Genomic DNA, 23,818 nt, shown 5'->3' with positions numbered 1-23,818 from the left:
TATGCTGTGATGCTATCTTATGTTAAATCCATATTAAATCAATGTTAGCATTTTTAAAAGACTACATATGGCATGATACCATATTTGTAAAGAAAAATAAACCAAACCAAACAACCTATTGTTTGGGAATACACACACTCAAAGTCTCTGAGAGAAGACAAAGCAAGGTGCTGATAATTACCAAGCTCAGACTGTGACGACCTCAAGGAGGGGCAGGTAGATGTGACTGGGCCAAGACAGAGGACCGAGTAGACTCAAAGCATTGGTGTTGATGAGCTTCTTGGGTTGGGTGGTAGTTTCATGGCTGCTCTTTACAGTATTTTACTTCAAAACTTGTAAGTGTTATATATCATCTTCTGTATCAATCTCACATTACATTTTTTAAAAGATGGAAATTAGGGAGGTAGAAGATCATCCAGTTTATAAAAATAAGTTTGAAATGGGACCAACCTTCATATTTAGTGATGAACTGAACAAAAGCATTAGGTTAGTCCCCAACGCTTATCTGAATCAACTGACATTTTATTAGATCCAAATTCCTGGATGTAACTAATTAAGTATCTATTGATCACCACTGTTTTTCACTTTCCTAACAACCTCAGCTATAAAATAAAAATGCACTTCCTTGCAACTTTTAATTTAAATTTTCTTGCTAAGACATAATAACTCTGCCATGAATAAATTATGTGCAACACTGTACTGAAAAAGAAAAAAAAATCCAGGATATGCAGACATGGCCCATCAAATAATTAACCATCATTATCTTATTATAGGAACCTAGAGGAGTCCTTTCTGCACAATTTAGTATCACTTCCCACTAGCTAAAAGGGAACACAATAAAACATGTGTAGTCAATAGTATCCTTAAGAGTTTTATTAGATAAATTCAAGTGTCCAAAGTGAAGAGCCTATAAAATGAGAAATTATTCTAGGTGCTGGTGGTTGTTAGGTAACATTCAAATATATCCCAGAGTGCTTTATTTGCTTAAAGCATTTAGTTCAAAAATAAATACTAGAAAGAAGTCTTGGTTAGCCAAGAGAACATCCCAGTGTTATCACTAGTTTTCTAAATAACTAAGAAAAGCTTTTCCTTCTGCTTTAATTAACACACTTAAATTCAGAAGAATTACATCAAATAATCAAAGTTTCTGAGGCAAATGTGTTCTACAAGACATTATTAATTATAAACTTTATTAATGTACAGAGCTTTACAAAACGCAAAAACTAAAGCACAAGCAAGGTATTTTCTGAAGTGTTTCAATATTACCATTACTTCATTAAACAGTAGATATTTACTGGGAGCTTGCTATTATAGACCAGGTACTATTCTAAGCCCTGGGGATACAGCAGTGAACAAGGCCAGTCCCTATCCTCAAGGAACTGACATGTGTTGATCACGTACACAAATGAATGGGTTAGTGCTTTCATGTCAATGGATCATAAGGTTTTGAAGTCACCTAAAGTTCTTGTGGAACCACAGTGGATTATAAATGTCCTTGGCTCCATGTACTATGTTCCTAGGAACTGTCCTGTGGTAAGGTCCTGAGGGTCATGTATTGTCTGTATCAACCCCATGGTGTTCTATGATGCACAGCATGGCCAGCACTTGGAAAAAACAGATGAGACCCTATGCAGATGTTTTCTGAGATGGTGGAGAGGTTGATGCAGTTCTGCATGGTCAGGGTGTGGTAAGAAAATATGGGGTCATTATATGTTATAAAGGCAGCACCCTCTACTAGAAAATAAAAGTTACCCGTCTATAACAGAGACGTTCTTGGAAATGACACTTTTATTTTCAGGGGAGAGCCCCAAGTTCCATCTTCAAAGCAAACATGATCCCAGTTCTACTGACTCCCCAATTATTCATCATTTGTTTCAGAGGAATTAGCTAAATGTAAAAAGAAGAAGGGAAGGAAGGAGGGAGGAAAAGAGAGAAAGAAAGGTTTTTTAAACAAAACATCAATAGACTTCTAGTGATGAGAAATTTGAGAATGTCCCCACATTCTCAAGTGTCTGAGCCCCAGGAACACGTCCAAACTTGTCTGTGGTGACAGTGTAGAATGGGGAGACCCAGTCAAGCCCCAGATCTAAGCAGACCTTCCTCACCTCATAAATGCTGCTGAAAACACAAACCTCACTCAACCTCCTAGTTTCCTTCCTTCCTTCTACCCCAGTAAGCAAGACTATGACAGTTTAATATTTCAGGACCAAAGACTTTGTATTTTAAAAATTATAACTATAAACAAAAGCAGGCTGTATGTGTGCATATGTCAGGGAGAAGAAGAAATTGTTAATGTTCACTGATCTTTTCAAATTCTACTTCTGGGAATGTGAGAATGACGACATTGCATAGACAGCCTTGATGAGACTCTTAATAGCTGCAAAGAGGGTGAGCTGTCTGGATAGCACTGCAGTCGACTCCCCACCTCCCCTAAACACAGCTATGAAATGCTGTCACTTTTCATCAGTACTCCACACGGTGCATAAAGACGCCAACAGACAAGCAGTCCCTCCTTGCTTGAGAAAGACTACAGTATTGCATCTGGTTGCTTCTAGTAGCTTTCTGTACTGTCTTCACTGTTCTGGGATGGTGGCTTCAAATACAAAAATGAAATCCAGTCTGGATAAGGACAGGTCCCCAGACATCCCTGAAGGACTCCCATTCTGAATGGGTAACAGCAAAGCCACAGTTTCACAGAGGCTCCTTGGACTCACACAAAGGAGCTTATTTTATTTTTATATTTTTAAATTTTTATTTAAAAACTTAGAGATGGGGTCTCACTATGTTGCCCAGGCTGGTCTCGAACTCTTGGGCTCAAGTAATCCTCCTGCTTCAGCCTCCCAATGTGCTAGGATTAAAGGCATGAACCACTGTGCCCGGCCAGGTCTTTACTTTAATAGCAGACTGCACAGTTCTGAGTTTTTCACAGTCACAGTTGCTTATTAACCTACATGTTCCCTTCCTCAAAATGCTCTCAAAAAAAGGTGACCAGAGTCCTTGCGGGGGCTACTTCGAAGGTTTACTCTAACAATATGAACCATTTATTGAGCCCTTGCTATGTACCAAACACTGGTACACAGTATAGCATATACGGTACTGTATATACTATACCGTATACTATGCAGAGTATACGTTCTCCATTTAATCTTCCCATCATTTAAAGGTAGATTATTATTAATCTCAGTTTACAGACTGGGAAACTAAGGCTTAAAAAAGACCAATCATTTGCCCAGGGTTATACTGCTAGTAATAAGCTTAGGGTCTGTCCTTTCAAAATCCATGCCTTTAACCAGTACTCTAGACTTGAACGAGGAGCAGCACAATTAGTCAGAAACAGCACTGGCTTTGCAGCCAGAAGCCTTCCCACTAATTAGCTGTGCGACCCTAGGTGACTAACCTCACCAAGCCTCTGTCACTTCGTCTTAGATGTGGGAATAATCATTCCTACCCTGCCTTTCTCCAGGGGTTGAAGACTGTATCAACACCTGTTGCTGAGTTCTAGTAAGTTCATTTCTCTTGGATAAACTTTCTTGTCCATCTGTGCAAGATCAGGAATGAGAACTGGGATAAGAGAAGAATTGCAGACAAGGGAGGGCTAAAACTAAATGACTAAGTTATTCGTTCTTCTTGTCACACTTTTCATTTGCTTTTGTGTAACTGGCGAAACACAATTCTAATGTTTGACAATGAATTTTACTAACATTAAAAGCTATCTAGACATGATAGCCAGGTGTGGTGGTTCACGCCTATACTCAGCACTTTGGGAGGCCAAGGTAGGAGGATCACTTGAGCCCAGGAGTTTGAGACCAGCCTGAGCAACACAGTGAGACCCCTATGTCTCTGCAAAAAAATACAAAACTTGGCTGGGCATGGTGGTGCACACCTACAGTTCCAGTTACTAAGAAGACTGAGAAGAGAAAATCGTTTGAGCCTGGGAGGCCGAGGCTACAGTGAGCCATGATTGTGCCACTGCACTCCAGCCTAGACAACACAGTGAGACTCTGTCTCCAATAAAAAGCTATCTGGACCTGATAGTCAGGTGCAGTGGTTCACACCTATAATCCCAGAACTTTGGGAGGCCAAGGCAGGAGGATCACTTGAAGCCAGAAGTTCAAGACCAGCCTGGGGAATATAGGCAGACTCCATCTCTATAAAAAATTAAAAATAAATTTTAAAAAAGCTATCTAGACATGAAATTAAACAATCAAAATAGGGGACCACATAGTATGTGTTCAATAAATAACTAGAGGAAGGCAGGAGAAGGGCAGGCCAGGGGCAGGCAGTACTGGCATTTCTTCTGGATCTCGCTTAGGGATTGGCCTGTTGGTATTTTCTTTCTCTGCATGGGGTTAACTTGTTCTTTGGTCTCTAGCAAATTAATTTGGTCAAATTGGTTATTTAACTTATGAATAAAGAACTTGAAAGCAATGCAGTGACAAATATTCTCAGCTAAACCATAATATTCTATAGCTTGAACAGCCTCTGATTTTTCTGAACAGAGGCATCATACTAGGATGGGCCTCTTGCTTTCTGGAAATGTCAAATTGCCTAGTTGAAGAAACACCCATGGAGACCAAACACACACACATATACACACATACACTCCCACAGAGCTGATATAAAAAAAGATGCTGCAAACAGTAGCTAATAAAATCCCAGCGCACACATTTATTCCTACAGTCATCAGTTAACACAACACTGACGCAGAGAAAGATCCCTAACAACCTGCTAGTGAGGACTTTTGGGAACTCTTGAAAAAATACACGCAGAGATCAAGAAACAAAAATGAATTTATGATGGTTTGGTTAGAAGCTATGTTTGAATGAACAAAATAAAAGATGTTAAGTAATAACTGGGGGAATCCCTAACCATACAGTGGGGATTTGGGTATATACAGAATATGAAATATTCATCATTCTCCATGGAGCACACTTGTGGCTGGAGCTCTGCAACAGAACCACAAAATTAACCCATTTTCTCCACAGTTAAAATCGCTAAAAGAGCAAAAGTGCCGATTTGGATCTGTTCAAGATTTAAAAAAAAAAAAACATTAGGAACACAGTGAATACTCTGCAACTAGAGGAGCACCTGTAACTAAATCTGCCATTAAAGAGATGGCATTTCTGTTAAACCACACGGCATCATGGCTCCAGTGCCGGTGTTTATCCTAACACATAACATAAACTCATGGGGAACCTCTGTGCCCCTTCTTCCAGTTTCCAGGGTCTGTAAGGACAAGAGGCTGCTCTCAGTGGGGGCCCATGGGAGCAACAGCAGCATAAGTAGAGTGAGTCTCCCTGCCACTCTGAATGACTGTTCACACCCTTCCCCTCCCGTCCACAGGTCCCCCACTGACTCTACTTACTAGTGTCAAACAGATACAGAACCTAAACATCAAAGGGGGACCCGGAGAAGTGCACACACCATCGGAAATGGGGGAGAGGAGTTGTGTGTGAGAAGAACTGGGGAAGGGGAATTTGCTTAAATCTGACATCCTTCTCATTGCCTGGTCTAACTCAGTCCTGTTAAAACTGCTCATCAGAGCAGTGTCCAGATACAAAACATTTCTCCTGAGAGTCAGAGGGTTTTGAGTGACAAGTATTACATTGTCAAGAGATCATTCATTTCCAATTGAGACAGCATTTGGAAGAGCAAAAGCCCGGCACGAAATTAGAGCCTATTAATCCTACTCAGAAACAAAAGTAAATAAATTCAAAAGGTTTTAATTAAGCCTACCCAACAGGAGGAGGCGGAGACTGAAGGAGTATCATGCCCAATAAAACCCAGGATTTGGGAAGCCCAAAGAACTCCCTATAAATATATTGCTTTTTTTAAATTCTGGGGGGAAAAAAGTAACTCCACCTTTCATTGAACATAGGATACCAGAAATTACATAAGGAGTTGCATTCCAAATGTTGCATGCAAAGAGAGCAATTGAAATTGATTGGAATGCTTTATCTAATCACTGTTAATAAATAAGAAGACCTTTCATTAGTTGGCAGGAGGACAGTTGCTACTGGTCAATTTGATTTTCCTGAAAACGGTGAAGACTTGCATGCACTTTTCTTTTTCCCCAGATATAATCCCTAAAGTCCAGACTCTTTCTGGAATCAGAAGTTGTCATGTAGTGTCATCCTCTTCCTTAACAGACCTAAAATCTCCTTTCACGTGTTCCCAAATTCTTTGTTTCGGACATTTTATTGCAACCTTTTTGAAAGTGAAGAGTTTAGAAACCTTATGGCAAATAAGAAATTGTGAATCCAGAGTGAGCATGTAAGAGGCTGGAGAATGAAAGGATCTATCCAGGGCAAACTAGGTAGCCGATACTTTGAAACCTGAAATAACCAAGATTCCTCAATTATTCGTCGAAGTTACATGGGAGATGTAGTCAACTGAGCGTAAGAAGATGCCCTATATGTTGTCAGCAAGGGGGGAAAAGTCAGTTCTATGTATCCCTGGCTTAGGAATCTATCACACCCCACCTTCCCAGGGCAGGCTACATCTGGGTTGATTTTCTGGGTTCTCAAACTCGATAGAGAGCGCCCCAGGGATAAAGGACCGGCGGCCCCACCTGCTGGGTCCCATCCGCCACCTGGAGCAGGAAGGCCTGGCCCCCCTTCCAAGTGGACCCCTTCCCTCCCTGCTCCCAGAAGCCCGGCCCAGAACGGCATTCTCTCTGGGGACCCAAAAGCAAACAGACATTTAAAAGAAAAAAGAGGGAGCCCGGGCTGGCATTATATAACAATTTACAGTAGATAAGGCTTCTAGAAAACGAAAGCAGCCCGAGGAGGGGCGGGGGACAGGGAACGCGAGGGGAGCGCGGCGTCGGGGGAGCGGCCGCTGCCACTTACTCGAAGGCGAAGAAGAGTCCGCTAGTGACCAGGATGAGGACGAGCGTCAGGTAGAAGACGCCCGTCTGCCGGGCCATCATGATCCTCCCGTTGCAGAAGAACTTGTTTCTTCCCGGGAACACCTCCCATTTCCTCCGGGCCGCGATTTTCTTCTTCTTGTGGGGCGACTCCATGGGGGAGGAGCTGTGGGTGCTGATCTGGCTGTACTCGCAGTCTTTCATGGGCCCGCCGCCGCCGGGAGGCATCCACGAGGGCAGCCGGCTGGGGGCGCACACCCCCAGGAGCCCCCCGGCCGCGCGGGCCCCGCCGAGCCACGACGGCCGCCGGCCGCCCGGCCGCCCCCCGAGCCGCGGCGCCGCGGCCCCTACACGGGCTCCCGGCTCGGCGACAACTTTGCCGAGGACACCCAGGTTAACCCTCCGGGGAGCCCAACTGTCATAGCAGAAGCCCCGCTCCGTGGGGGGACGGCGCTGGTCCGCAGCCCGCGGCAGCGCTCCTCCGTCGCTTTCAGCCCGCGTCCTGGGGCGCGGGGCTCAGCCCAGCCGGCCCCCGGGTCGCCGAGCGCCCGCCCCCTCGCGCGGCTGCCCGCTCGGCCCCGCAGCCCCCGGCTCCCCGGCTGCGCCTCGGCTCCGGCCCGCCGACCCCCGAGCACTGCGCCCCGAGGGGACACGAGGCGGCGGCCCCGGCGCCGGCTTCCTTGGGAGCCACTTCTGCGCCGCGGCCAGGTTGGGTCCACTCCTTCCTCCGGCGGCGGATCCTCCCAGGAGAGAGAGCTGGCGACTGGGCGGCCGCGCGCGGCACCGGCAACCCCTCCCAGGGGTGGGGACAACCACGCACGTTTTTCTGTCAGGAGCCTCTCGCACCGCGACCCGGTGTCGCTGCGCCTGGCAGCCTAGTCGAGTCCGCGGCCCCCGCGCGGGGATGCCCGGGTCGAGGGCGGCGGCGGCTCGCGGGCCGCGCGGCGAGGGCTGCCTTGCTCCCTCCTACCCGGAGGAAGCGGCCCCGGCGCGAGGAGGGCCGCGGGGACACCGCACAGACACTTGTTTGCAAGGCTCAGCCCCGGCGCGCGCGCGGCGCTCCGAGTGGGTCCGCCTCCTCCGGGCCGGGTGGGCGGTGGCCCCGCGCCTCACCCGCGGCTCCTCCTCCTGCTCCTCCTCCTCCTCGCCCGCGAAGCCAGGGCACCGGCGCAGCGTGATTCCAGCCCCAGTCCCCTCGGGCGGGCGCCCTGGGCTGTGGAAGGCGCGGGGGGTTCCCAGTGCCATCGCCCGAGTAGGGATGGGGTTGGACGCCCGGCCCCGCCGCGCTGTGTGCTCCTGGCCGACTTCAGTCAGTCTCGCGGCTTCTCCCGGGTTTATCCCCCGCAGCAGCTGCCGCCTCGGGACACGCTCATTCCCACGGCCACCGGCAAGCCAGTCCTGGCGACTCCCCGGGAGCTGAGGAGCCGCGGCGCGGGGGTGACCCTCCCCGGCCTGCGCCCCCCTTCTTCCTTCTCCCCAGCTGGGCGCGTGGTCGCGTCGCCGGGGGACTCTGCTGATGCCCGAGGAATGGGGTGGGGTGCCGGGTGCCAGGATGGGGAGAGGCGGCCCGAGGCCGGCCTGACTCCGGGACCCGGCTGCGGGTGAGGGTCTCGAGGCCCGGCTCGGCCGGCTTCCGGGCCGAGAAGGGCAGACGAAGCGGTCAGGGTCCCCTCCGGCCCCGGCCTCCCTCCCGGAGTAGAAGCCCCTTGGAGGCCAGGTTCTGGGTTGCTGCCGCCCAGCCTTTTCGGTCTCCACTTCCCACGGACGTTCACATCTGCTCGCTTTATTTCTCCCTCCATTCCCCCGTGGAGCCCCCTCGGCAGCGGAGGGATCGCGTGCTTCTCCTCTCCCGCCCGCGCCTCCCTCCTTCCCACTCGACAGCCCAGGAGGAGTTGCGGGCGCGACCCTGGGACTGCCGAAGCCTGGGACGCCTGTTCGCTCACGCCCTCCCGGGCTTTGCTGCGGGTCCGAGCCCCCGCAGAGGTGGGCATAGCCCGGGGCCGCGGAAAACGAAGGCAGCTGGGCGGGGACGCTCGATTTTCCGAGCCCCACTTTCCTTTCACAGCCCACTGGGATGTGTAGTTCTTCCGCCCGCCGGCCGGCGCCGAGGAAAAGCACGACGCGAGGCCTTGGAAACTACGAGTCCCTGCATCCCCTGCGACAAGGGCAAGAGAGGCGTGGTGCCAGGCGTTCTGGGGCTGGGTGGTGGGAGATGGGAACCAACAAAGGGGGTTGTGGGGAACGGTGCCTTCTCTGTACTGGGCAGTTTGCACGTTACACATGTTCTTTGTCTAATCTTTACCGGAACCCGGCGAGGCATTATTGTATCCAGCTTAGGGAAAGCTTAACTACTGGCCAAACATCACAGAGCTCCCAAGTAGTAGAGATGGCATCGAACTCAGAACCCTGAGTATGTCCCTTACAAAGCGTGCCTCAGTGAGCAGTGTCGAAGGGGGATGAGATTGGCTTCTCCAAGAGGGCCAGTTGGGAGGAGCTTCCTGTAGTAAGGAAAATGTGATGGGAATAGCAATTAGAGTATGACATGAAATTACAAGGAGTTTTGAATAAAAATGAAATTTACAGGGGTCCATTCCAAAGCCGGTTAGAGTCTAAGGAGAATGGATCTTAAGCACACGATGAATAATTGGGTTTTAATTATTTTAGATATTGTATGAGAGACAAGCATATTACAGGGACAATTAAGTGCTTTGTGTCTGGACTTTTTTAAAAACCAACTGGAAAGCTTCAGACTTTTCAAGTGAAAGCTCTCATATGCCTTCCTGTCCTTTAGCTAATGAGATCAACGGGGTATTATTCTTATTCTGTTTATTGCAAGCACCTTTTCTGTGGGTGTCCAATTAATATAATAGATCCATTGATTTGATGGCATTAAAAAAGACTCCCACTCTTATTCTCAATGAAACCGAATTTTTCAGGCATTATGGTTATGCTTTTAAAAAGTTCTTCCTTGTCTGTTACAAATAGGTATTAAAGTATCTGCCAGTGAAATAATATAAAGACTGAAATGTGCTTTAAAACACACCAGCCCATCCACTCCCCTCCTCCCACCCACCCAGCCCCAGACATGGAGGTGTAAATGAAACAATTGGAAACTGTTGAAAATAGTTGACCTCGGGTGACGTATACTTATTTATTGCTGCAAATTGCCACAAACTTAGTGGCCTTAAGACAGATTTTTCTCACAGGTTTTGTGGATCAGGTGTCCAGGTACACTCAGTCCTCCAGTTAGGGTCTCACACCTGCCATCCAGGGGCTGGCCAGGCTGCGTTCACATTCGCTGGAGAAGAACTGGCTTCCACTCTGACTCCGGGCACAGGCAGAATTCCTTTCCTTGCAGCAGTAGGACTGAGGGCCCTGGCTTCTTGCTGGCTGGAGACTGGAGACTGTCCTCAGCTCCAAGAGGGAACCTGTAATTCCTAGAGGTTACCTGGACTTCATTGTCACTTGGGCTTTCCGAGCACAGTCACTTATTTCATCAGGTCCGCAAGAAGAGTCCCCAGAGTGAGTCTTAAGCAAGACAGAATTTTATATGAAAGCAATCCCACGGGGGCAACTTCAAATGTGAACATTCTGTTGGCCAGAAAGCATGTTTTGCACACACTCAAAGGGAGAGGAGTACACAGGGCATGAACACTAAGGTGAGGGGGGCACCCTGGAGTGCATCCACCACAGTGTACAAGAGGGTCCATTATGCTATTCTTACCTACCACATCTACTTGTGGTTATGTTTGACATTTTCCATAATAAAAAGAAATGAATTAATTTTAAAATGTTACCTAAATTTTCCACAGCAAATAAGATATTGCTGATATGATTTCTAAATAAGCTGATACAATCGTCTGTAGTTGTCTTCCTGGGGATTACCTATTTCTTCCCACTCCATGTGTACTAAGACCTCTGCAGTTAATTCACTTATATGGGTTACTCTCACCTAAGCCCATTCACTAGAACCCGGTGTGTGATAGCTGCAGAATTCACCTCACCAACTACAGTTGATCTTGAACAATATGGGTTTGAACAGCGTGGGTGTCCTTAGACACGGATTTTTTTCAACCAAATGCAGATGGAAAATACAGTATTCTTGGGATGGGAAATGCGAGTATTCAGAGGGCAAAGGCCAACTCTTCCTATATGCAGGTTCTGTGGAGCCTGTTTAGGGGCCTAAGTATGTGCAGATTCAGGTATACACAGGTGATTCTGGAACCAATCTCCTGAGGATACTGAGAGACGACCGTAAAACCTACTGTATAAGTATGGTAGAGTTTATTCATTTATTTTACAGTTATCTATTTCAGGGCCTAGATTGGGCTAAGTACAGTTTTAGCAGCAGCAACATAAAAAGATCCGAGATAGAAGCTTATATTTGGGGACTGGGGGAGAGGTGGAGAGAATAAACAAATAAATGACTAATAAAACAATTTCAGAGAGTAATTACAAGAACAAAAAAACAAAGCAGGGTTATGGGATGGAGAGACTGGAGTTGGGCAGAGAATTGAATGATGAGAAGCAGCAAGTACCAAGTCCTCAAGGCAGAACAACCTGGAAAATTCTAGAGGTACAAAGAAAAACCAGTCTAGCTGGAGTGGAGCGAGGGCCAGGGAGAGAGGGAAAAAGGAACAGGACCCAGGAAGCATCTGGAATTGATTCTGTATGCACCAGCATCAATTCTGTATGCCTCGCTCTGTGGCCACCATCAGTGTAAGTGTTGAGGGGTCTGAAGAATCACCGTCTTTGCCCTCCAAGAATGTATAGATTCCAAACTTTAATGCTAGAGGGATGTCAGCGTATCTAGAATTAGAGATCAAAACATTTATTTGGCATACAAGGACACTGAAAAGTCAAAAGACCTGCTAAAAATTCCTTGAGCATGCCTCGCCAATAAGAAATAATCCGAAAATGAGTCTTGAATGGAAAGAGTGCATGATCGACTTTTGCTAAATCGAGTTTAACCTAATGCTGTCTCTTTACATATTTTAAGTTTGGGCTAAAGGTTTCTCTGTACACTGTGAACTGTAGCCTAAATGGAAGTGTAAACAGAGTGTGATCTACTCGGGTGTCAATTACTGGGTTATGGCCACTCAAATGTGGCCAACTGTTCAAACCATGTTCAAATAAGACAAACGCCAAGCTGCAACCATCTGGCTGTTTCCTTATCTCATTTCCGCTTTCTGTACGTCACTTTCTTTTTTCTGTCCATAAATTCTCTTCCACCACGCAGCTGCACTGGAGTCTCTGAAGCTACCCTGGTTCAGGAGGCTGCCCAATTCATGAATCATTCTTTGCTCAATTAAACTATTTTAAATTGAATTCAGCTGAAGTTTTTCTTTAGCACTTTAACGCTTTAGAAAATTGATAATGAATGTTTAGTGCCTGTCATGTGCAGGGCAGTGTGATAAAGAAGGTAAATGTGGCAGAGAAACTACAGTCAAGGTTGGGAAACAAGATGAGAAATTCACATGAGAAATTCAGCGAGACAAGAAAACCATATTATAAAAATAATGATCTTTTCTCCGGAGTATTTTTGTATTAGTCAATCTCCTGGTTCTTTATACATTTAGCTCATTAAATCCAGAGGACAACCTGATGAGGCAGGATTATTATCTTTATTTCACAGAGGAGGAAACTGAAGATCAGAGAAGTTAGGTGATTTGCCCAGGGTTTTGCAGTAAGTAAGTAATGGAGTCAAGATTTTAGGCCAGGTATGAATGGCTGACTCAAGCTTTCCTATATCCCCCACTTGATGGAAAGAGCACGTGGTCTGATGAACCAACAACTGAGTGGAATAGAGAAAATCATCTTGATTTCAGAGCAAAGAGAAATCTCAGGCCCAGGCTGTAGCAAAGTGCAACTCTGACCTTGACAGTTTGGACAGGAAGAATATAAAAGGGTTAGTCTGTCAGGGAAATGGGGATGGGTATAGAAAAGTAAATTATTGGGAAAGTACATGATGTTTCTAGCTGGAGTAGAACTGACAAGGATCCAAGCACAATTAGTTTATTTGGGAGGGGATTGCAGAAAACACAGCAGAAGAGTGAGGAAGTGAGAAACCAGTAAAGCATGTGCTATCGAGCAAGCTACCACGGTGGACCACTGAAACTCAGACCCTTTAGGGCAGCGGTCCCCAACTTTTTTGGCACCAAGGACCAGTTTTCTGGAAGACAATTTTTCCACAAACCAGAGGGTGAGGGGATGGGGGCATGGTTTTGGGATGAGTCAAGTGCATTACATTGATTGTGAACTTTATTTCTATTATTATTATTACATTATAATATATAAAGAAATAATTATACAACTCACCATAAGGTAGAATCAGTGGGAGCCCTGAGCTGTTTCCTGCAATTAGACGGCCCCATGTAGGAGTGATAGGAGGTGGTGACAGATCATCAGGCATTAGATTCTCATAACGAGTGTGCAACCTAAGTCCCTCACATGCTCAGTTCACAATAGGGTTCACACTCCTATGAGAATCTAATGCTGATCTGACAGGAGATGGAGCTCAGGCAGTAATGTGAGTGAAGGGGAGGGCTGTGAATACAGATGAAACTTTGCTCACTTGTCCGCTGCTCACCTCCTGCTGCACAGCCAAGTTCATAACAGGCGGTGGACTGGTTCTGGTCCATGGCTCTGGGGCTTGGGAATCCCTGCTCTAGGGGACTCTGGGAGGTCCGAGGTGTGCACCCTGCCAGAGTTATCCCAACTGAGGGGTAAAAAAGCTGAAGTTTATTCACCAATTCCCCATCTGTTATTAGTCGAGACCTCCTTCTGGGAGCATTACTCTACTTTCTTTACATTTTCATCACCCTCCTCAGTTGTCACTGCCATTAGCACTTACAGCAACAAGCTGGCCCTCCCCAGTCTGTTAGTATCTTTGATTCTAGTGGGTCTCTCCCTGTCCTCATCTGAGTCAGTGGATTCACTGACAATAGGGGTTATGTTATTCACAAAGCTAGAGCGTTGTTCTTTACATCTCAGCAGCTCAAAGCATTCCACAAACCCATCTCACTAGTTCTCAGCATACCTTCAAGAAGCCAAGAGGAAGTATAGCCTTATCCACTGTGAAAAGGGAAGACATTCAGATTCCAGGACAGGACATGATTTGTATACCTTTCAGGGCCAAAAATAAGTGTGAAGTTCACTTAGTCAAGGTACATACAGGTCAAAAGGTCACAGTCCTAGGAGAACTCCAAAATCTCCAGAAGGGATGTCATCAGAGAGTTCTAGGATGGCTGGAAGTGACTACTGAAGCTTCTATACCAAACAAGATTCTTCAGAAAATCAGACACAATTTCTTCCAACCCAGACAGTCAGCTCACACTTGAGCATGTGCTCAGCACAGCTGGAAACATCTTGTGTTGAAACATGTAAGGTGCTTAAAATATAATAATAAACTCAGCACTATAAGAAAATATTAGTTTAAAGCAGAAAAGCTTTAATTCAAGACTATTTCTTTTTGAGACGGAGTTTTGCTCTTGTTGACCAGGCTAGAGTGCAATGGCTGGGATTACAGGCGCATGCCACCATGCCCGGCTAATTTTATATTTTTAGTAGAGAGGGGATTTCTCCGTGTTAGTCACGCTGGTCTTGAACTCCCGACCTCAGGTGATCCGCCCTCCTTGGCCTCCCAAAGTGCTGGGATTATAGGCATAAGCCACTGTGCCTCGCCTCAAAACTTTCTTTTTTTTTTCTTTTTCTTTTTTTTTTTTTTTGAGATGGGGTTGCCCAGGCTGGAGTGCAGTGGCACAATCTTGGCTCACTGCAAGCTCTGCCTCCCAGGTTCACACCATTCTCCTGCCTCAGCGTTCCAAGTAGCTGGGACTACAGGTGCCCGCCACCATGCCCGGCTAATTTTTTTTTTTTTTTTTTGTATTTTTAGTAGAGACGGGGTTTCACCGTGTTAGCCAGGATGGTCTCGACCTCCTGACCTTGTGATCCACCTGCCTCAGCCTCCCAAAGTGCTGGGATTATAGGCGTGAGTCACTGCGCCCAGTCTCAAAATTTTCTTATAGTTGTTCCCTGAGTGACTTTTTCTTGCCTTTTTAACACAAAAATATTACTTTTTAGTACGTTTATAAAAATAATACCTGTGCATTGAAAAAAATTATACTAGACAAAAATATGAAGAATGTAAAAGTTCAAATTTCCATCACCTTGGAATAACAATCGTTAATGATTTATTGACCATCTTTGTATAATTCATTTTATGCATACATACACACTTACACATATATCTATATCATGTAACAAAAATGGAATCATATCATACTTGCTACTTTCATCCTGTGTGCTTTTTAAAAAACAAAGTTGTAGTATTTTTCTCTTAATTTCCCATCCCCACCCTTCCCCCAGGTAACCAATGTTAATAACATGTTGTATAGCCTTCTCCAGGCTCATATATAATTACAGGCAAACCTATACACACACATACACGCAGCCCATATTACAGTTTCTTCAATTGTCTATTAATAATGTCGTATATGGTTAATTTTTCCCAATTCAGGATCCAGTCCATCACACTTAGTTGTTAAACCTTTTATATCTCCTTTCACATGGGACAGTCCTACCTGCTTTCTTTGAGCTTCTTGATCTTGACATTTTGGAAGAGTGGAAGCCTTTATTCTGTAGAATGTCTCTCGATTGGATTTGTCTGATGTTTCTTCACAATTAAATTCAGGAGAAGGCATACACTAGGTTTTGGCTGTCCAACACAGGCCGTGGTGGCCTCCCTGAGGCCACGACACTACCTTGGGGCTGCATTGCTAAAACTACAAGATACCTGCTCCAGCCTGACCAGCTCTTCTGGGCCTCAGCTCCTCACACAATGATGAGAGCACTTTTGAAGAATCATGCCCGTGCTGTTTCCAGCTGCTGGTGCTGCTGAAGTCTAGAGAGTGTGCCTCCAGCCCAGGCCGAAATTGACCCAAAATACAGACATTTTTTAATTGAGAAGCAAAATAGGATGCACTCCATTTTAAAGAAGCAGAAATTATGAAGAGATACAATGTCACCAAAACAATTTTGTTTATTAATTATAAAATGTGCCACAGAACAGTAAACATGATGGCAGAAGGAGAAGCTTCCTTGAGCAATGAGAAACAATTTTACTATCCTAGATCAAGCCCAGCAGGGAAAACACTGTAGGGTGAGCCTCTGAGTTCTGCAGGTCTAGCTCCAAAGGCCAGAGCCCAGCACTGATTTTCCTAACACTTACATCTGGGCACTCAGCAGTTATTTACTCTTCAAAGGACATGAGTAAAACAAAGAAATCCTTCTCTCTACTAACAATGTTGCTTAATCAGAAAGAATCCAAATTGGATTTCAAAATTTTCTAGTCTTCTCTGTAAAAAATGGATTTTGAGAAATGTCTATTGCAATTTCTAAACTAAAGCTAGTCAAAAAACCAATTTGTTTCACGTTTATTTATTTTCCAAATACATGGAAACCAGATCCAAGCACAAACTTTTCTGGGCATCTTGTGTGTGTGTGTGTGTGAGTGTGTGTGTGTGTGTGTGTATGTGTGTGTGTGTGTGTATTTAAGAGATATGGTCTCACTCTGTTGCTCATGCTGGAGTGCAGTGGCATTATCATAACTCACTGTAACCTCAAACTCCAGGGCTTGAGCAATCTCCAACCTCAGCCTCCCGAGTAGCTGGGACTACAGGTGCACGCCACCACATCCAGCTAATTACTATTATTATTTTTTGTAGATATAGGGGTCTCACTATGTTGACCAGGCTGTTCTCAAACTCCTGGCCTCAAGTGATTCTTTCATCTTGGCATCCTTGTTGGCATTTCTGTGGAATAAAAACCTCATTGGAATGAATAACTGAAACCACCTACCTCAAAGGTTGTTTGTGAGATTAAAAAATATATATATATATATATATGAAAGTGCCTTGTAAATAGTCAATTCATATGCAGGTATTAAATGGATTATGATTTTCCTTTTTCTGACTTAGCAATTTTCACTATTTAATACTGTTTTCTTCCTAAAAGTAATTGAGATGTTTATGGGGGTGTCTACTTACTCACAAGGATTTCTTTAGGAGGTCAATAGCCTGATTGCTACATTCAGGGGAAAAAAATGTGTGTGTCTTTGTTCTCCTACAAACATCTGGATAACTTTACATTAAGAAAATCTGAAGATTATTTCAATTTGTGTGTAAAAATATTAAGATAATTCCTGATTATAGATAATTCAATAAGATAAAGAGTGCAAATACATTTTCTAAAACTTCTCATTTTTATAACTTTCTGTTGTTCCTGTAATATTTCACCTTAAGAGACATTTTAATTTATTCTAATACAGACTCATTTCTGGGTTTAAAATTATTTCAAAACATAAATAACATAGTAACTCATACTTTATCTTACATCTTTTCTGGGATGACACAGATACACTTTTTTTCCTAATAAGCTAGGATTTTTCTCCACCTTTTTATTTAGCTCATTTGGATGCCTTGGGGACAGAAATCAGGTTATACATTTTTGATAGGAGGACCAATGCAGTAATGCTGTGTCTTTCTCAGTACCATATCAAAAGGCACACGATGCTGGTTGTCCCAATATTAATGATGTTCATTTTGATCATTAGGGTAAGGTGGCTCCACCAGGTTTTTCCAATATAAAGTTCCATTTTTCCATTGTTATTAACAATTACAAAGACAGTGACTGGGTGCAGTGGCTCATGCCTGTAATCCTAGCATTTTAGGAGGCCGACGTGGGCGGGTCACTTGAGCTCAGGAGTTTGAGACCAGCCTGGGCAACAAGGCAAAATCTTGTATCTACAAAAAAATAGAAAAATTAGCCAGGCATGGTGGCGCGTGCCTGTAGTCCCCGCTACTCAGGAGGCTTAGTGGGGAGGATGCTTGAGCCCAGCAGGCAGAGGTTGCAGTGAGCTGTGATCACACCACTGCACTCCAGCCTGGGTGACAGAGCAAGACACCATCTCAGAATAATAATAATATTTACAAAGACAGAAATTGTGTAAATATCTTATTCTTCATCAAACTTTCACCCTATAATTTCTAATTTTTTCCCTTTCTTCCTTCTTCCTTCCCTTCGTTTCCCCCTTCCCCCCTCTCCCTCTCCCTCCCTCTTTTCTTCTCTCCTTCTCTCTTTCTTGGCATTTTACGGTAAGGAAGCACTTTCCCTTCTCCCCATTTATGTACCATCCATGCAATACAAACTGGTGTATTTATATCAGCGTGGCCTTCCAGATACTTATTTTATTCAATGGGTTATAATATATTCTTATTGATAGTTATTTTGATATTCAAATTATTCTAGAGTTGGCTAGAATGAGCCCTTTAAGCTAACCCCTATCTTATTTTTTTTTTTTCTTTTTTTTTTTTGAGATGGAGTCTCACTCTGTCACCCAGGCTGGAGTGCAGTGAGGAGATCTCAGCTCACTGCAACCTCTACCTCCCAGGTTCAAGTGAGTCTTGTGCCTCAGCCTCTTGAGTAGCTGGGATTACAGGCACCTACCACCATGACTGGCTAATTTTTGTATTTTTAGTAGAGACAGGGCTTTACCATGGTGGCCAGATTGGTCTCAAACTCCTGACCTCAGGTGATCCACCCACCTCGGCCTCCCAAAGTGCTGGGATTACAGGTGTGAGCCACCGCACCCAGCCGCCTCTATTGAATTTGACATTCATTGAATGGTTGCCTCTCTTCTATCTGATTCAGTCACATATTCCAGCCTCACCACGTACTTTGTCTTTCCAGCCCTGTAATCTGTCATTTCTCCAAGGGGCCCTAAGTTTCTTTTAGTGGAAAATACGTATGTGTTTGTTCATCTCTGTTTCTATCTTTAAAAAAACATAGACACACATATGTGTAGACGTTTACTTTCTTCAATGTTAAAACACTGTGTGTTCAAGCTGATAACCTGTAATTCCAACTTAAAACTGCATCTATATTCCATGCTTCCCAATTTTCACATCTGTAGCTTCTTCCTCCCATGATCCTCAATACATTTACTCATATCTTCAAGCCTAGAACACAAAAAGGTTTCAGAATTGCAGTAGTCCATGCCACCACAAAAAAAGCAGACCAGCAAATAGCATTAAATACTTATTTTCTAGTTCTTCCTTTTTTTTATGTTGAACAATGAAAAAAGTAAAATCGTAGACATCTGTTGCGGTTTCTATTGTTATGGTTTCTTTCTAATTTCATCTTGAAGTCTCTCGAGAGTGATGCAGGGCAGGCAAGCTCCAAAGTGGAGCATGGCCGGCTGGGTTCTTGCCTTTGCCCGGGAAAGAATTCAAGGACCAGCCAGAGGTAGAAGGAAACAGCTTTATTGAAGCAGCAGTGTTGCAGCTCTGCAATGGCTCCTACAGTGCTGCCCCAAAGGCAGAGAGCAACAGCTCTGGGCAAGTCTGCAATCATATTTATACCCACTTTTAATTACATGCAGATTAACGGGTGGTCTATGCAGATATTTCTAGGGAAGGAGCAGCAACTTTTGGTTCATTACGTCATTGCCATAAAAAGGGGTGGTAACACCCAGATGTTGCCATGACATCTGTGCCATGGTAAAGTGACATGGCACACTGGCAGGCATGTCTGATTGAAAGCTAATTTTGCTCCCTGTTTTATGTATTTATTTATTTATGAGATAGAGTCTCGCTCTGTCACCCCAGGCTGGAGTGCAGTGGCACAATCTTGGCTCACTGCAACCTCCGCCTCCCGGGTTTAAGCAATTCTCCTGCCTCAGCCTCCAGAGTAGCTGGGATTACAGGCGCCCGCCACCATGCCCAGCTAATTTTTGTACTTTTATTAGAGACAGGGTTTTGCCATGTTGGCCAGACTGGTCTCGAACTTCTGACCTCAGGTGATCCACCTGCCTCAGCCTCCCAAAGTGCTGGGATTACAGGCATGATACAACGCACCTGGCTGTCTCCTGCTTTTAGCTAGTCCTCAGTCTGGTTTGGTGTCTGAGCCCCACCTCTACAGCCAAGTCCCGACTCAAGAGTGCCCGTAGGGCAAGATAATCCCTCTCTAGGAGACCTCTAACTGAGGGAAAAGTTAGGTTCCTGTGTATCAGTCAGGTGAGATATGATGAGGAAATAAAACCAAAATGCATGAAACCAAAGAAACGTATTACTCACAGGTCCTAGAGAGGTTAAGGGTGCCTGCAGGAGGCCGATGGGGAGTCTGGAGGCTTCGAGGAGTTCACCCGGTGGGCGGGTCGGGGGTCGGGAGGGACTTCTGAGACTATGTCTTCATTGAGGTCCGTGAGCACTATCTCCTAGGTGTGTGGACTGGATAGTTTAAGGAAAATACCGATTGGAGAACTTGCTTACATGACTCTGGAATTGATGATTCGGTTTTACAATGGTAGCGGCTGTGGGGTGTATGGGGTTTTGAGTTAGGGGGATGGAAAGCAAGTGGGCTATAGCAAAAACAACCAGGCATGGCGGGGAAGTTTTAACTAGGGCAAAGGTGATGGGCTATGACTTGGCTGTAAATTAAGTTGGGCCTAAAAATGGATGCCAAGGCAGCAACTATATTAAACAAATTTATGACGACATCCTTGCATATTCCCAGTCTTAGGGCGAAAACATCAGATATTTTATCATTAACTATAATGTTACCTTTCAGATCTCTCTAGATGCCCTTTATCAGGTTGAGAAAATTTTCTTCTATTTCTAGTTTGCTGAGAGTTTTTATATGTTGGGGTGTTGAATTTTGTCATAAGTTCTTCCTGCATTTATTGACATACTTTTCTCCTTTATTTTACTAATATGATAGATTACATTGCTTAATAATTGGATGCTTAAAAAAAACCTTTAGGGCCAGACGTGGTGGCTCACACCTGTAATCCCAGCACTTCAGGAGGTCGAGGCTGGTGGATCACTTGAAGTCAGATGTTTGAGACCAGCAAAACCAACATGGCCAACATGGCAAAACCCCGTCTCAACTAAAAATACAAAAATTAGCCAAACGTGGTGGTGCATGCCTGTAATCCCAGCTACTCAGGAGGCTAAGACAGAAGAATTGCTTGAACCCAGGAGGCGGAGGTTGCAGTGAGCAGAGATCATGCCACTGCACTCCAGCCTGGTGACAGAGAGAGACCCTCTCAAAAAAATAAATAAATAAACCTTTACATTTCTGAGAAAATCCTCACTTGATCAACATATATTGTCCTTTTCATATATTGCTGGATTTGGATTGCTAACAGTGTATGAAAAATAATTACATTTACGTTCATGAAGGTAACTGGTTAATGATATCTTTTTTCTTTTCTTTTTTCTTTTTATTGTCATGTCTTTGTCAGGTATTGTCTTCAGGATTCTTCTGCCTCATGACATGGGATGGAAATTGTTCCCTCATCTACGTTTTTGAAATGGTTTTTGTAAAATTGATATTTCTTTCTTAAGTGGTTGGTAACATTCACCAGTCAATTCATTTGCTTCTGGAATTCTGTTTGAGAAGAGGTTGATGATAGAAAATTCAATTTATTTAAAAGATACAGAGTTATTCTTATTTTTTCTTTCATCTTGGGTCTGTTTTGGTAAGCTATGTTTTTCAAGGAATTTTTCTATTTAGTTTAAATTGTTCATAGTCTGTTATTATCTACTTAATGTCTGAATGATCAATTTTTCTCAATCACTCTTGCTGGGGTTTATCCATTTCATTAATTTTTTTCAGAAAAACAACTTTTTGCTTTGTTGGTGTAAGCTGTTGTTTGTTTTCTATTTTATTTATACCCGCTTTTATCTTTTATTTATTTATTTATTTTTTTGAGATGGAGTCTTGCTCATCGCCCAGGCTGGAGTGCAGGGGGGGATCTTGGTTCACTGCAAGCTCCGCCTCCCCGGTTCACGCCATTCTCCTGTCTCAGCATCCCGAGTAGCTGGGACTACAGGCGCCCCCCACCATGCCCAGCTGATTTTTTGTATTTTTAGCAGAGACGGGGCTTCACCGTGTTAGCCAGGATGGTCTCGATCTCCTGACTTCTTGATCCACCTGCCTCAGCCTCCCAAAGTGCTGGGATTACAGGCGTGAACCACCGCACCCGGCCTATACCCGCTTTTATCTTATAAATACTTCCCGTCTATTTTCTTTGGGTTTAATTTGCTCATCTTATTCTAGATTCTTAAGATAAAAACTTAGATTAATTTTAAACTTTTTTTTTCTTTTCTAATACAAGTATTTAAAACTATAAATTTTCCTCTAAGGACCACCTTACCTGCATCCCACACATTTTCATATGTTGTATCTTTATTATCAGAGTTTAAAGTATTTTCTAATTTTCTTCTTAGATTTCTTCTCGTGATGTTTGCTTTTATCCATGGTTTATTTAGAAGAACTAGTTGTTTAGATTCACGAAGTTAGTGAGTCCTAGTGGAAAGCCATGGAGAGCGCTCTCCCCGCCGCCAGCTTCCTGTACTGGGTTGGCACGGGCATTGTGGCCTACCTAGCCCTGCACATCTGCTACTCGCTCTTCAAGGCCCTCTGGGTCTGGGGAGTGGGGAACAAGGTGGAGGTCGGCCCAGGGCTCGGAGAATGGACAGTTGTCACAGGTAGTACTGATGGAATTGGAAAATCGTATACAGAAGAGTTAGCAAAGTGTGGAGTTAGCAAAGTGTGGTTGTCCTTATCAGCAGATTACAGGATAAACTTGACCAGGTTTCCAGGGAAATCAAAGAAAAATTCAAAGTGGAGACAAGAACCATTGCTGTTGACTTTGCATCAGAAGATATTTATGATAAAATTAAAACAGGCTTGGCTGGTCTTGAAATTGGTGTCTTAGTGAACAATGTGGGAATGTCATATGAGTATCCCAAATACTTTTCGGACATTCCTGACTTGGACAATATGATCAAGAAAATGATACATATTAATATTCTTTCTGTTTGTAAGATGACACGATTGGTACCCCGGCATGATGGAAAGATCTAAAGGGGCGATTCTGAACCTCTCAGCTGGCAGAGGCATGTTCCCCATCCCACTGTTGACCATCTGTTCTGCAACCAAGACTTGTGTTGATTTCTTCTCTCAGTTCCTCCATGGGGACTATAGAAGCAAGGGCATCTTTGTACAGAGTGTCCTGCCATACTTTGTAGCTACAAAACTGGCTAAAATCTGAAAGCCAACTTTGAATAAACCTTCTTCGGAGATATTTTGAATCTGCAATTAAAACAGTAGGCCTGCAGTCCCAAACCAATGGATACCTGATCCATGCTCTTATGGGCTTGATAATCTCAATCCTGCCTTCTTGGATTTATTTTAAAATAACCATGGCTACGAACAAGTCTACACGGGCTCGCTATCTGAAGAAAACCAAGAAGAACTAAGCATTGATAACTACATTATAACTTGGCCAGATGCTCCAGCCTATGCAAGCTTACTGCAAGGCACCTTACTGATCTTGAAAATCTGAAGTCATTTCAAATAGTTATTAACATGACTAAATGTTATCTTAATTAAGAGGAAAACAGAAGTTGCTTTTAGGTGTTTCTGACATATATTCTGGATACTACCAGAGGTAATTTTGAAGTTTAATATAAACGCTCATTTCAAATGAATATAGAACTAATATTGTCAAGAATAGCTAATAGGAAGGAATACTATTATAGCAAATCACAGAATGAAAGACCCAGACATAAAACTCAGCAGTTTTTATCTGCTCCAAAATGCCATTGATCATTATTCCTGTATTTTCTCTGAAACTGATTATTAAAAGTTATGTCCAGCTACTCTTTTGTTTTTGACACTTTGAAGAAATGGAGATTAATTGATTTGATTTGTTTATAAGCAGACACACTGCAATTTACAAAGGTATCTTTAAGGTTTTATAAAATTATGTTCCAGTTTGTACATTTATATGGAATCATTCTTTATCAAGGGTAGCTAATGACATAAAACTAATTGTGAAATATGGAGTTATTTCTGACACATGAAATTCACTAAACTGTGCTT

At 44.1% G+C, this 23,818-nt stretch overlaps 1 protein-coding gene and 1 pseudogene across 5 annotated transcripts in view; one reads left to right on the top strand and one right to left on the bottom strand.

Annotated features, from left to right (window-relative positions):
* Positions 1 to 7,906, bottom strand: part of ZDHHC14 (zDHHC palmitoyltransferase 14) — a 299,524-nt gene extending 291,618 nt beyond the window's left edge. For 3 of the 5 annotated variants that reach the window (XM_045391336.3, XM_074037327.1, XM_045391337.3), the window contains exon 1: positions 6,852 to 7,233. In XM_045391336.3, the coding sequence (XP_045247271.1) occupies positions 6,852 to 7,096 (245 nt within the window). In that variant the 5' untranslated portion in view covers positions 7,097 to 7,233. Of the gene's footprint in view, positions 1 to 6,851 lie in introns of all 5 variants that reach the window. The other 2 variants (XM_005552195.4, XM_005552194.5) reach the window with 2 other exon arrangements.
* Positions 7,907 to 22,117: 14,211 nt separating this feature from the next.
* On the top strand, positions 22,118 to 23,302 carry LOC141410082 (very-long-chain 3-oxoacyl-CoA reductase pseudogene; annotated as a pseudogene).
* Positions 23,303 to 23,818: the final 516 nt, after the last annotated feature.

This window comes from Macaca fascicularis, chromosome 4, assembly GCF_037993035.2.
Source record: "Macaca fascicularis isolate 582-1 chromosome 4, T2T-MFA8v1.1".
NCBI classification, from domain to species: Eukaryota; Metazoa; Chordata; class Mammalia; order Primates; family Cercopithecidae; genus Macaca; species Macaca fascicularis.
Note: the sequence above shows the minus strand (reverse complement) of the source record. Positions and strands in the feature narration are given on the sequence as shown.